At 46.8% G+C, this 14,011-nt stretch overlaps 1 protein-coding gene across 3 annotated transcripts in view; it reads left to right on the top strand.

Annotated features, from left to right (window-relative positions):
* Positions 1 to 6,383, top strand: part of rapgef5a (Rap guanine nucleotide exchange factor (GEF) 5a) — a 370,729-nt gene extending 364,346 nt beyond the window's left edge. For all 3 annotated transcript variants that reach the window (XM_072509217.1, XM_072509219.1, XM_072509218.1), the window contains 2 exons: positions 1,138 to 1,192; positions 3,137 to 6,383. In XM_072509217.1, the coding sequence (XP_072365318.1) occupies positions 1,138 to 1,192; positions 3,137 to 3,255 (174 nt within the window). In that variant the 3' untranslated portion in view covers positions 3,256 to 6,383. The remainder of the gene's footprint in view (positions 1 to 1,137; positions 1,193 to 3,136) is intronic.
* The last annotated feature ends 7,628 nt before the right edge of the window (positions 6,384 to 14,011 follow it).

Genomic DNA, 14,011 nt, shown 5'->3' with positions numbered 1-14,011 from the left:
CCATTTGCCCCACCAGCGCCGCGTAGGGGTGACGAAGCTGCCATGGACGACGAAGCCACGCTGCCGGAGTCGCAGACGCCCGGACCTCCACCAGAACCACCACAGAGGGTCAGACGATCCAGGAGGACGACCAGGCCACCCGGCCGACTGATTGCTACACTGTAACTGTACATGAACACTGACTATATATATATATATCTCCCACACTTGTAAATACTCACGGTACCTTCATATCTGATCATACCATGTTCAATGCAATTGTAACCACTGGCCACCACCCCCGCCAGACTCTTTTTTAACAGGGGGTGAATGTGGTAGTATCAGGTATTGCGGTACCCGAGAGGCTGTAGACCATTGGGTAAGCCTAGCAGCTTAACATTGGCTGTTTGGTATGTGGCTCCGCCCTGACAGGCGGGGTATAAGAACAGGTGCCGTCCCAGCAGCCCTCATTCTGTACCGAAGCTGCTGGGGAACAGTTCTAGTCTATTAAAGCCTTCAGTTATGATACAACCTCGTCTTCGAGTCTAATTGATCGTGCATCACATGGTGCAGGTCTTCTTGCATCCACCTTCTTGGCTGGAATGAGAGCCTGGGGTGTGTGGAGTGCTTAAAAGCTGCTCCAGCTTGTCAGGCTCACAATGGGATTCCACCCCAGTGAATCACTCGCCTGAGGAAACGAGAATCTGGCAGGATGCAGGTGAGCAGCATGCTGGTCCCTTTGCATAGATGGAATCGCACATTCCCGGCATTCCTAGTGGCTGCGCGGACATGTTCTGATTCTCTGCTGGCGGGAGCACTTCGACTCTGGAACGGAGAAACCTGCCCATGGTAACGAGCTAAATATTGCTGACACTGCTTCTCCAGGGATTCTGTTCACCTCTCACCAATATTAAGGCATGAGATTTAAGACCATTTCAGGGAAATAGACGTTTATATTTGTAACAGATCTCTTACTTGTTGATGTTCTATTGGCAATCACAACATTTTATCTTCTTCCAAATGGAAACGTTATGCTGCAGCAACAACATCTAATAAAGTGTGCCTCCAAGAAAAAAAATAGAAAATAATTCCGGTTTCACTTCTGGCTCTCTCAGCAGTTTCTGCTTGTGATTTAATCACTTGTTTTTCTGTTCGTAGCACATGATTGCAGATTCCATCAGGCTGCTGAGACACTGCAGAAGTAATCAGATCGGTAAGTGTGAGCCTTAGGGTGGATGTTGCACTTGGGGCTGAGGACAGGGAATGGGGTAGAGAGTGACAAATAGGAGCTGCAAGCAAATAATTAAAGGATTCTCCCTCTCAATTGGCCGTTAATGCAGCTCCTTTTTGACATATGCATTCACCAAACTGATTTGAGTTTACAGAGGAGAAAATGAATTATTTAACATTTCGATTTTGTAAAAGTGGATTACTTGGTGAAAAAAAAATCACTCTAAAAGTTAACATTTGTTAACTCTGACTGGGGCGGGGCGGGGCGGGGGGGGCGGTCTCGGACAAGGAGTGGGTGTCTAAGGGTAGAGCGTAGGCTATTTAAGACAGAGGTGAGGAGAAACCTCTTCAGTCAGAGGGCAGTGAACCTGTGGAATTCTCCACCACAGAAGGCTGTGGAGGCCAAGTCGCTGAATATATTAAGAAGGAAATAGATAGATTTCTAGACTCCAAAGGTGTCAAGCGGTATGGGGTAATCCCAGGAGTATGGCGTTGAAATAGAGGTCCAATTATGGTCATATTGAATGGAACAGGCTTGAAGTGTTGAATGGCCTACTCCTGTTCCTATTTTTTATGTTTCTACATTTGAAATATATTTAGAGGTGAACACTCAACTTTCAAACTGAAGCTTTGCTCTCTCTGCAACCACCACCCCCTCCCCCCCCCCCCCCCCCCCCTCCCCCCAGTTCTGATGGTTCAAAGTTTAATTCAAGCTTTCCAAAGAGAGCCATTACATAAGAAGGGATGCACATTCCAACCTACTTCAGCATATTTGCAGGACTGTAGGCATTAAAAAGTGCTCATACAATGCTTTGGCTGCGATTAGGTTCCCTAAGCCTGGGCTCTGGACTTATGGGTGAGAATATGCACTGCAATGAGGCAATTGGAAACTCTAGCAGCTGCATACACCAGTATTCTTGACCAGGATGGAAGTGATTGGTAATTTTCCCCATCGAGCGTGGTTGTAAATGGTTGGGATTAATTTTACACATGGAATTTGGACATAACTATCCTCCACTCACTGCATGTTTCGGGGGAATTAATTGATTTGTGTTATGTAACTACCCTCCACTTTTACTGGAGGGATCACCTGGTGTTATCAGGAGACATTGCTGTAGTTTTTGTCATGATTTCAATTTGCTATAGATCATGGAGATCCTTTTTAAAAAGGCTGTTTGCTGTGGTGCATTGTTTAAGGAGACCGCACTGTTGAGTAAATAGACAGTTTTACTGTAAGGTAGACCGTTTGCTGTAAGTCACAGAATCATAGAATCCTACCGTGCAGAAGGAGGCCATTTGGCCCATTGAGTCTGCACCCTCCTTAAGCCCACGCATCAACCCTATCCCCATAATCCAGTAACCCCACCTAACTTTTTGGACACTAAGGGGCAATTAACCATGGCAAATCCACCGAACCTGTAAATCTTTGGACAGTGGGAGGAAACCCACGCAGACACGGGGAGAAAGTGCAAACTCCACACAGACAGTCACACAAGGCCGGAATTGAACCTGGAACCCTGGAGATGTGAGGCAGCAGTGCTAACCACTTGTGCCACCATGCCACCCTGTAATACCATAACTGCTACCCTGCATCTAATTCATCAGCTGACACTGAAACTCATTAGCTAACACAGTGGTGTCAATAAACACGCAAACTGGATTAAATAGACTTCTTTCTAACTTGTTTTGGAGAATCCTAAACATAAATGAATTTCCTTAGAGTCACTCCTACTCTGCAACCATAACATCACCAGATGTGTAACAGAAACGCCTTTACTACATATAAACAAAATTACTGCACCATTTATGTTGAACATAGAATACAGTTCCCACCTGTAATGGTATTCCGCATATTTGAGACACTTAGCTGATCAATACGAATGCTTCAATGTGACAGCAATTACAGCATTTTCTCCTCTGACTCCAGGTACAGAAGACACTCAGAAAGACCACCAGGATGTGAAAGCCTATGTCCACCACTTGCACATTATTGACAACCAACAGACCTTATTTCAGCTTTCACACAGACTTGAGCCAAGAACCTAACCAAAGCTCCATCTGCCCATAAGATTACTGATGTTGAAAAATACTACAGGGGACTGCGGTCGCAGCAAGTGTGGCAAAGTGACACAACTAATGTGCTACAGAGGGGTCTCTTGTGAAAACATGGGCACAGTTTACTTGCAAATTCAACATAAGAGGTCAAAAACAAGCTAGGTTACTTTCAGATGTGAAAGTAACATAAATATGTTTGATCAGAAACTGGTGTGGTATGCAGTCCGGAAACCTTGTGTCATCAAAGCAACTTCAGCAGCAGCACTGAGCAGCCAGAAAACTAAGAAACTAGCACTAGTGCTTGCTTAAACTAGCAGGACAGAATTATATCCATTTCTGTCAGATTACCTGACAGTAATTTTGAATGCACTTTTTTGTGCCAAACTGTCAAAGCACGGTAGCATTGTGGATAGCACAATTGTTTCACAGCTCCAGGGTCCCAGGTTCGATTCTGGCTTGGGTCTCTGTCTGTGCGGAGTCTGTACATCCTCCCCGTGTGTGCGTGGGTTTCCTCCTGGTGCTCCGGTTTCCTCCCACAGTCCATAGACGTGCAGGTTAGGTGGATTGGCCATGATAAATTGCCCTTCGTGTCCAAAATTGCCCTTAGTGTTGTGTGGGGTTACTGGGTTATGGGATAGGGTGGAGGTGTTGACCTTGGGTAGGGTGCTCTTTCAAAGAGCCGGTGCAGACTCGATGGGCTAAATGGCTTCCTTCTGCACTGTAAATTCTATGAAAAACAGAGATGTTGAGTGTTATTTTGTGACTGAATGACTGGGACATTCTGCAGACTGATGTGTGACAGGGTGGACTTTGTACCTATTGGACTAACCTGCCACTAACCCTGGTAAAATATCCAGAAATGGACCTATTTGAGTTTGTTTCGGCCAGTTGGCCACGTGTTCTTGGGTGCTTGCCGCTGGAGAGAGTAGGGAATGGTCACTGCTACAGGAGACACATAGCTACAGCAATTTAAAGAGGCAATCAGGGTGAACATCAACAAACAAATGTCTTTGGTCCAATAAAGTGGCAAACCTGCCCGTTGGAATTGCCACTCCACTCTACTTAAAAGATTGCTGGTCATATCTTGAGCCTGTAAATTGTTCGCACTTCTGTGCCTCTCCTCGCTATCTTGGGTGCCTATTCCTAGTAATCAGTATTGTCAAAGTGATGGAAATTGTGGAAAGCTTTAAAGGTTATCACACCCTTTAAATGTTCCACCCCAACTATTTTTCAGGACCAATGTTTCTAGAGGGCAGTGAAGGCGGAAAACCTACTGCACCTCCAATGTGCTGGGATCAAGCAATATTCACCCTCATTACCTGCTCTAACACCACTGGCCAGCCAGAAAAATAAATTCTTGTCTAATATTTTGGTGGTTTGTCACGTATTTCTTTTTGAGAAAAGTCCAATGAAATAAGAAACTGCATTACAATGCTATGAACATATGAAGTGTTCTAATCAGTTTAAAGTAGATCACTCAATAGGAATTTCCGTAGTTTTATGACTGATGTTGGTAAAACACTACCAGAAGTATTTGTGAAGTAAAATAAATAAAGCACATTTTGTAAAGTCTGTATATAGTGGCCCTGAAGTTCTGTAGTTTCTTTTAGTCTTCCGTCAGATACATTGGGGAGACCAGCTGAAGTTACAGGAAAATAGTATAGACGATTAAAGAGCCAGCCATTGACATAAAGATTATTATTATTATTTGGGGGGGGGGGGGGGGGGCTCTACCCATCTCTTGCTGTAGCTGCAGCAGGAGACCAGGAGATTTCCAGTGAAATTTATCAGCCAGAACTTGCTGGAATAAGGCATCTCATATCATATGCTATTAGCGGGTGCTTCCCGCACCTTCAGTTCAAAAAGGTTTTGCGCCCTAACTAGTTGGAGGTGAGAGTTGATAAAGACATAGTGAGGGCAAAAAGGCTTCTAGGACCTGAGTGAACAATGGGAGCAACCGTGTTTCTGTTTAATCAATGAGATTTAAGCAGTGAGAAATAAACAGAGGAACAACTGAGAAGGAAAGTGATTTGGAGTCGAAAAAGAAATAGAAATAAAAAGAGGGAAATAAAGATTGGATTAAGAGGAAGAGAAAAAAAGAGACAGGGAGGAAAAATAAGAACAAAGTTTAAATTTAAAATTTGACATTTTAAAATCTCCAGCAACAATTCAGAACCTGAAGTAATGAGAGTACACAGCTAAATTATTCACTTTATTGGCCAGAGTGGTTTGTTGATGGTCATTAACAATGCTCACATTGTAAAAGGATATATGAGCTACTAATTACTATTATCAACTTTAATGGGCAATTAATGTGGAAACCCAGAATATTTTAAAGCTAACAGGAAGCAAAGGGCAATATGTACTTTTGTGCAAAGCAAACAACAGAGGGTTATATAACAAACTGAGTTCTGTAGATTCACGTATTACGGCAAATCACGTAATTTACTCATCATGATAGCGTGTGTAATTCTCACCATTATCTTTTTCAGCAAGTTCTTTAAACACGGGTACTCAATGTATTTAACCTCTCCAGACTTTGAATAGACTCCTATTTTCACTCTGGCGTCTGCTAAAATTCCCTCACGATCTGGATGCTCAGTGGCATCGACACAATTTAAGTTTATCCTTGCTACAAATGCAGCAACTGTTTCTCTAACAGCTGCAGTTTCAACAAACATCTACTTAGCAATGTTTATCTTTCAGCATTTTGCTTGTAGTTTGGCTTAACTTGCATAAGAATGTTAAAAGCAAGATTTTTTTTTGGACCATTTTGAGAAAGAATGAATTTTACAACAGCCCAATGCTGAAAATGTTCTTTCCTAATGTAATGTCACCACGTTGTCAGTTCTCAGTGACTTCTCTCCATGTTATTTGTGGGCAGTGTTAAGACAAGAAAGTAACTACTATTAAAATGTTAGGGAATTTTTCAATATGCTTGTTTCATAATTGTGTGCAATTAATATTAGGTAATTTGGACATTCTGAATTCTCCCTCTGTGTACCCGAACAGGCGCCGGAGTGTGGCGACCAGGGGCTTTTCACAGTAACTTCATTGCAGTATTAATGTAAGCCTACTTGTGACATTAATAAATATTATTATTATTGATTCTCATACAATTAATGGTGGCAATATTAATCTGATCATCTCAGTGGTGAGCAATAGTTTTAGAACATAGAACATAGAACATTACAGCGCAGTACAGGCCCTTCGGCCCTCGATGTTGCGCCGACCTGTGAAACCACTCTAAAGCCCATCTACACTATTCCCTTATCGTCCATATGTCAATCCAATGACCATTTGAATGCCCTTAGTGTTGGCGAGTCCACTGCTGTTGCAGGCAGGGCATTCCACGCCCTTACTACTCTCTGAGTAAAGAACTTACCTCTGACATCTGTCCTATATCTATCTCCCCTCAATTTAAAGCTATGTCCCCTCGTGCTAGACATCACCATCCGAGGAAAAAGGCTCTCACTGTCCACCCTATCCAATCCTCTGATCATCTTGTATGCCTCAATTAAGTCACCTCTTAACCTTCTTCTCTCTAACGAAAACAGCCTCAAGTCCCTCAGCCTTTCCTCATAAGATCTTCCCTCCATACCAGGCAACATTCTGATAAATCTCCTCTGCACCCTTTCCAATGCTTCCACATCCTTCCTATAATGCGGTGACCAGAATTGCACGCAATACTCCAAATGTGGCCGCACCAGAGTTTTGTACAGCTGCAACATGACCTCATGGATCCGAAATTCAATCCCTCTACCAATAAAAGCTAACACACCGTACGCCTTCTTTTTTTAAAAACATTTTTAAATTCTCCTTTTTCACATTTTCTCCCACATTTACATCCATCAACAATAAACAATCACCGTACGCCTTCTTAACAACCCTCTCAACTTGGGTGGCAACTTCCAGGGATCTATGTACATGGACACCGAGATCTCTCTGCTCATCCACACTGCCAAGAATCTTACCATTAGCCCAGTACTCTGTCTTCCTGTTATTCCTTCCAAAATGAATCACCTCACACTTTTCTGCATTAAACTCCATTTGCCACCTCTCAGCCCAGTGCTGCAGCTTATCTATGTCCCTCTGTAACTTGTAACATCCTTTCGCACTGCCCACAACTCCACCGACTTTAGTGTCATCTGCAAATTTACTCGCCCATCCTTCTACGCCCTCCTCCAGGTCATTTATAAAAATGACAAACAGCAGTGGCCCCAAAACAGATCCTTGTGGTACACCACTAGTAACTGGACTCCAGTCTGAACATTTCCCATCAACCACCACCCTTTGTCTTCTTCCAGCGAGCCAATTTCTGATCCAAACTGCTAAATCACCCTGAATCCCATGCCTCCGAATTTTCTGCAGTAGCCTACCGTGGGGAACCTTATCAAACGCTTTATTGAAATCCATATACACCACATCAACTGCTTTACCCTCATCCACCTGTTTGGTCACCTTCTCAAAGAACTCAATAAGGTTTGTGAGGCACGACCTACCCTTCACAAAACCGTGTTGACTATCTCTAATCAAATTATTCCTTTCCAGATGATTATACATCCTATCTCTTATAAACCTTTCCAAGATTTTGCCCACAACAGAAGTAAGGCTCACTGGTCTATAGTTACCGGGGTTGTCTCTACTCCCCTTCTTGAACAAGGGGACAACATTTGCTATCCTCCAGTCTTCTGGCACTATTCCTGTTGACAAAGATGACTTAAAGATCAAAGCCAAAGGCTCAGCAATCTCCTCCCTAGCTTCCCAGAGAATCCTAGGATAAATCCCATCCGGCCCGGGGGACTTATCTATTTTAGTATATACTTATCAAGGACACGCAGTAGCTGTTCCTTGAACAAGCTCCACATTTCCATTGTGCCCATCCCCTGCAGTTTTCCTCTTCATCCGATGCATCCTAAGTCTTGCCTCATCGCATCATAATTGCCTTTCCCCCAGATATAACTCTTGCCCTGCAGTATATACCTATCCCTTTCCATTACTAAAGTAAACTTAATCGAATTGTGGTCACTATCACCAAAGTGCTCACCTACCTCCAAATCTAACACCTGTCCTGGTTCATTACACAGTACCAAATCCAATATGGCCTCGCCTCTCGTTGGCCTATCTACATACTGTGTCAGGAAACCCTCCTGCACACATTGGACAAAAACAGACCCATCTAAAGGACTCGAACTATAGCGTTTCCAGTCAATATTTGGAAAGTTAAAGTCCCCCATTACAACTACCCTGTTGCTTTCGCTCCTATCCAGAATCATCTTTGCAATCCCTTCCTCTACATCTCTGGAACTTTTCGGAGGCCTATAGAAAACCCCTAACAGGGTCACCTCTCCTTTCCTGTTTCTAACCTCAGCCCATACCACCTCAGTAGACGAGTCCTCATCAAACGTCCTTTCTGCCACCGTAATACTGTCCTTGACTAACAATGCCACCCCTCCCCCTCTTTTACCACCTTCCCTGCGCTTACTGAAATATCGAAACCCCGGCACCTGCAACAACCATTCCTGTCCCTGCTCTATCCATGTCTCCGAAATGGCCGCAACATCGAAGTCCCAGGTACCAACCCATGCCGCAAGTTCACCCACCTTATTCCGGATGCTCCTGGCATTGAAGACGACACACTTTAAACCACCTTCCTGCCTGCCGGTACACTCCTGCAACTTTGAAACGTTACTCATGACCCTCACTACTCTCAACCTCCTGTATACTGGAGCTACAATTCAGGTTCCCAAGCCCCTGCTGAACTAGTTTAAAACCTCCCGAAGAGCATTAGCAAATTTCCCCCCCAGGCTATTCGTACCCCTCTGGTCCAGGTGTAGACCATCCCGTTTGTAGAGGTCCCACTGACCCCAGAATGAGCCCCAATTATCCAGAAATCTGAAACCCTCCCTCCTGCACCATCCCTGTAGCCACGTGTTCAACTCCTCTCTCTCCGTATTCCTCGTCTCGCTATCACGTGGCACGGGTAACAACCCAGAGATAATAACTCTGTTTGTCCTAGATCTAAGTTTCCACCCTAGCTCCCTGAATTCCTGCCTTGCATCCCTATCCCTTTTCCTACCTATGTCGTTGGTACCTATGTGGACCACGACTTGGGGCTGCTCCCCCTCCCCCTGAAGGATCCTGAAAACACGATCCAAGACATCACGCACCCTGGCACCTGGGAGGCAACACACCAACCGCGAGTCTCTCTCGTTCCCACAGAATCTCCTATCTATCCCCCTAACTATGGAGTCTCCAATGACTAATGCTCTACTCCTCTCTCCCCTTCCCTTCTGAGCAACAGGGACAGACTCTGTGGCAGAGACCTGTACCCCATGGCTTACCCCTGGTAAGTCCTCCTCCCCCCCAACAGTATCCAAAGCGGTATACCTGTTACTAAGGGGAATTACCTGTACTGACTGCTTCTCCCAGCCCCTCTCACCGTCACCCATCTATCTTGATTCTTCGGAGTAACTACATCCCTGAAGCTTCTATCTATGACCACCTCTGCCTCCCAAATGATCCGAAGTTCATCCAGCTCCAGTTCCCTAACGCAGTTTCTGAGGAGCTGAAGATGGGTGCACTTCCCACAGATGAAATCAGCAGGGACACTGACGGCGTCCCTCACCTCAAACCTTCCCTGCCATCCCCTCTAGATAAAAAAAGAAAAAGAAAGACAGAGTTTACCTGTTATTCACTCGCCTTCTCAGCAAGCACTCACTCAGCAACCTCTGCGCCCCGCACGATAACACCTGAGGGAAAATAAAAGAAAAACTACTTACCAGTCACCAGCTAGTCCCTTACCTGCAGGCTGTGACATCACGGTTCAACTTCTTTCGACTTCTACCTGCCCTCGAGCCTTCCTCGTGATCTTTACAGCAGTTGGGTTTTTTTCGGTTAGAGGAGGGAGTAGGGAGGGAAACACTGAAGAAGTGATTCAGGTTTAAGTGTCACTTGACAACAGCTCCTCCACAAACCACCTTCAAGTTAGGATGAGCACACGGACGTATGCAAATTTCCCCATGCAACAGCCAATCCGCAGCTCTGTTCTACTGCCCTCTGCTGGATGCTTGTCTTCACTTGAACAGCTAGGGTCTCTTGCTGAGGTACACCTTCAAGTTAGGGTGAGCACACGGACGTATGCAAATTTCCCCCGCAACAGCCAACCAGCAGCTTCACTCAACTGCCCTCTGCTGGATGCTTGTCTTCACTTGAACAGCTAGGGTCTCTTGCTGAGGTACACCTTCCAGTTAGGGTGAGCACACAGACATATGCAAATTTCCCCCGCAACAGCCAACCAGCAGCTTCACTCAACTGCCCTCTGCTGGATGCTTGTCTTCACTTGAACAGCTCGGGTCTCTTGCTGAGGTGCACCTTCAAGTTAGGGTGAGCACACGGACGTATGCAATTTCCCCCTGCAACAGCCAATCAGCAGCTCCACTCTACTGCCCTCTGCTGGATGCTTGTCTTCACTTGAACAGCTAGGGTCTCTTGCTGAGGTGCACCTTCAAGTTAGGGTGAGCACACGGACGTATGCAAATTTCCCCCGCAACAGCCAATCAGCAGCTGCGCTCTACTGCCCTCTGCTTCCAGTTTTGGAAATAGCCTGCAATGGGACAAAGTGGGGCAGTGGCTGATCACACTGTCCTTTACCTCAGGCCTGAGTTAGGCTGCAGCTCAGATTGAAAATGTGGAAGTTTCCTCTGTGTGCCTGCAGCTTATGAGAGACTTTGGGTAGTGAACGTTGGTCCACAGCACCACTAAGCCATTGAACAATCTGACACAAAATGATCAGTAATGCTCAGAGAGACCAAAGGGATAGTCTGTAAGAAATTGAATTTTTCAAAATCACAGTTGTCCTGAAAGGAGTCCTCCGAGGGGAATGAAGCATTTTTCTAGGAAGGAGGAGAGGAAGCATTGCTCTACACTTAGCCTATAAAATACTGGGGCAGGATTCTCCGAAGCTGGAATAGGGAAACTCGAGCCAGTGTGGGGATGTAGGTGGGAGAGGACGGGAAAGGGGGAAATGAGTGGGAAGGAGGGGAATGGGGCGGAGGAGACCTCAGTGGTACTCTTATCCCCAAGAGCCAACCCATCATCCTGGGGTGGTCCTCAAAGACACCAGGGATCTCCAAGTGACCCAGAATGTACCTGACATGCACGCTCCCGGGAAGCGTGCACACACATGCATGATCCAGAGGCGGTGGTCGCACAGGAGTTGAATTTTCAGGGAGTGGAACCCCCCTTCCTGTTAATAAAGGGCACTCCATAATACCCAGATGCACGCAAGGTGACATGCGTGCCATCTATTGTCCCCTGGACCTGGGCATCCCAGCAGTGGCAGAGAATCCTGCAGCCTGGGCATCTTGGTGGGCCTGGTCTAGCTCAAAGTAGATAGAGCCTGATGCCCGGGCATACAGTGCGTCCATGGCCGCACGGATGCACTTGTGGGCTGTAGCTTGGAAATGCCACATAAGTCCCCGCTCAAGCCTTGGAATGATTCAATTGCATAAAGATTCAGGGCTGCGGTGACCTTAATGGCCACCCAGAATGGGTGTCCTCCTCCTCCATAGGTGTCAGGTCCGCGAGGGCATCTCTTTGTTGAGACGGAGTCTCCTGTGTCATCGAATCGAAAGACCAATGACGTCTGTGTACCTTGGGCCATTGCTGGCGTCCTCCTCTGGATTCCTCCTTGGCCTGATGGGAGGCTGTGTCTTCAGGGTGTGGGGCAACCCTCTGCACATGGGGTGCCTCCTCCAGCCTGCGCTGACACTGCTGCCTTCTCCAGCGTCTAGCCACCTGGGATCCCACCAGCACCACAAGGACTTCCTCATTGGGATCAGCCGTATCGTTATATCTATAAGGAATTGGAGAAGGAGAGAGACTGACAATCAGTTCGAGCTTCCTCCCGGAACCCTCAAAACCCCCAAACATCCCCCAACTTTACATGTCCTACCTTCTTTCAGGGCCAGCAAGCCACTTGTGCTGGAAAACCTTGCTCTGCTTACTCACCCCCGGCAACACCAGGAGCCCCGAGATCCCAGACCCTTGCCAGGAACATTAGGGAGACCGTGCTCAGGTGTCCTGTCCTGATCCCCACACTTACCCTCTGGTCCGGAGGATATCCCCAGTGCTGAAGCCCAGTCTGGAGTGTTTGATTGTTGGCTGCTGCCTCTATGGTGCTGACGCTTCTTGAGTTCAGGCAAACTGTTCAGGCTTCAAAGTTTGCTTGAAATGAGATAATCATCGTCTGAAACATGGCATGTGTACCCACAAGAAGCCACTTGAGAATATTTTGTTTATTAAACAGTCAACAGTAACAAAGATTTGAAAATCAGCTATGTAACATTCCACATTTCACACTAACCGTTAAACAATAAGGAAACTTCACTGTTCCAGATTGGTACCAATACAAAGGTGTATCAGCTCATTTTCATAAAAGAAAACACATGGAGTGGGATTCTCTGTCTCAGAGACTAAATGCTGATGTCGGGACAGAATCTGTGGACTTCTACGACAGCAAAATTGCCTCCTGTCCCGGTCGATTGAACAACCGTTAATGGGCTGGCACCGGCGGCACACGGAACTCGATCAATTCCAATGAAACACGGTGTCCGATTCGCCGGGTTGAGATTGCCACACGAGAGGCTGACAAGCTGCATCCGCACGTTATCACTCTAAACCCCACACACACTCATCCCAGCCAACAAGATGGCAGCAGGGAGAGGGGCACCCCGGCTTGCGGTTGTGGAGCTGGGACCTTGCTGGATTCTGTGGAGGAGAGGCGGGGCACTCTGTACACCGGGGGGGGGGGGGGGGGGGGTAGGAGGCTGCCACCCACCACCGTACACCAAGTCTGGTTGAAGGTGGCAGGCGCCGTGAGCAGCGTGGGCGCCTCTGCCACAACTGGACAGCAGTGCAAAAAGAAGTTGCACAACTTCCTCAGGCAGCCTGGGTGAGTAGGTACCACTGTGCCCCTGGACCAACCCCCGTTCCACACATCTGTAACCTGCCCCCCCCACAACTCGGCGAGTGACCGAACCCCACCCACTGACAGTGTGCGCTCCCCACCCTGCACTGTCATGACATCCATATTAACATATCATGGTGCAATCACACACACACTGATGGACAGGTAGTTGGACCAACCAACACACACACAACATCGCAGCCAATCACCAGTGAGAGCACACGCACTATAAAACAGGGAACACCACAGTTCCTGCTCATTCTACCAGGAGATAGCTCAGAGCACAGAGCTCACAGCGCGCCACTCAGACATACACCATGTGCTGAGTGCCTCACTAAGATAATGAAAGCGCTGGGTCCACAGGTTGGCTGGTGAAGCACGAACCTCAGCCAGCAGTTATTAGTTATTATTGTACAAGACAATAAAACAGAGTTGTACCATTTACAACCGTGTTGGTTCATTTGTGTATCGGAACACCCAACACAACATGCACCACATGCCAGCACCCATACACAGGTCAGGTGACCTGGCAATGGAGGCCACCAGATGCCCACCTCTGAGCTGCCCGCTTCCGACAGTCTAACACTGTGTGTTTAATGAGATACTCACCTCGGTTGGGCACTTTAAAAGGCTCCCGGTGAGCACCACACACATACTGCGGTACATCAGATGGAGGTAGGAATCCCCAAGGGTGCAGACGGTCGTAGGGCAGCCTGATCCCAGGGGCGAGATGTCGTCTGGACAAGTTTTGGGCTTCTGGAAAAGGCGGTCCCATCG

Source organism: Scyliorhinus torazame, chromosome 6 (assembly GCF_047496885.1).
Source record: "Scyliorhinus torazame isolate Kashiwa2021f chromosome 6, sScyTor2.1, whole genome shotgun sequence".
NCBI lineage: Eukaryota > Metazoa > Chordata > Chondrichthyes > Carcharhiniformes > Scyliorhinidae > Scyliorhinus > Scyliorhinus torazame.
The sequence above is the reverse complement of the archived record's forward strand: the minus strand, read 5'-3'. Positions and strand labels throughout refer to the sequence as shown.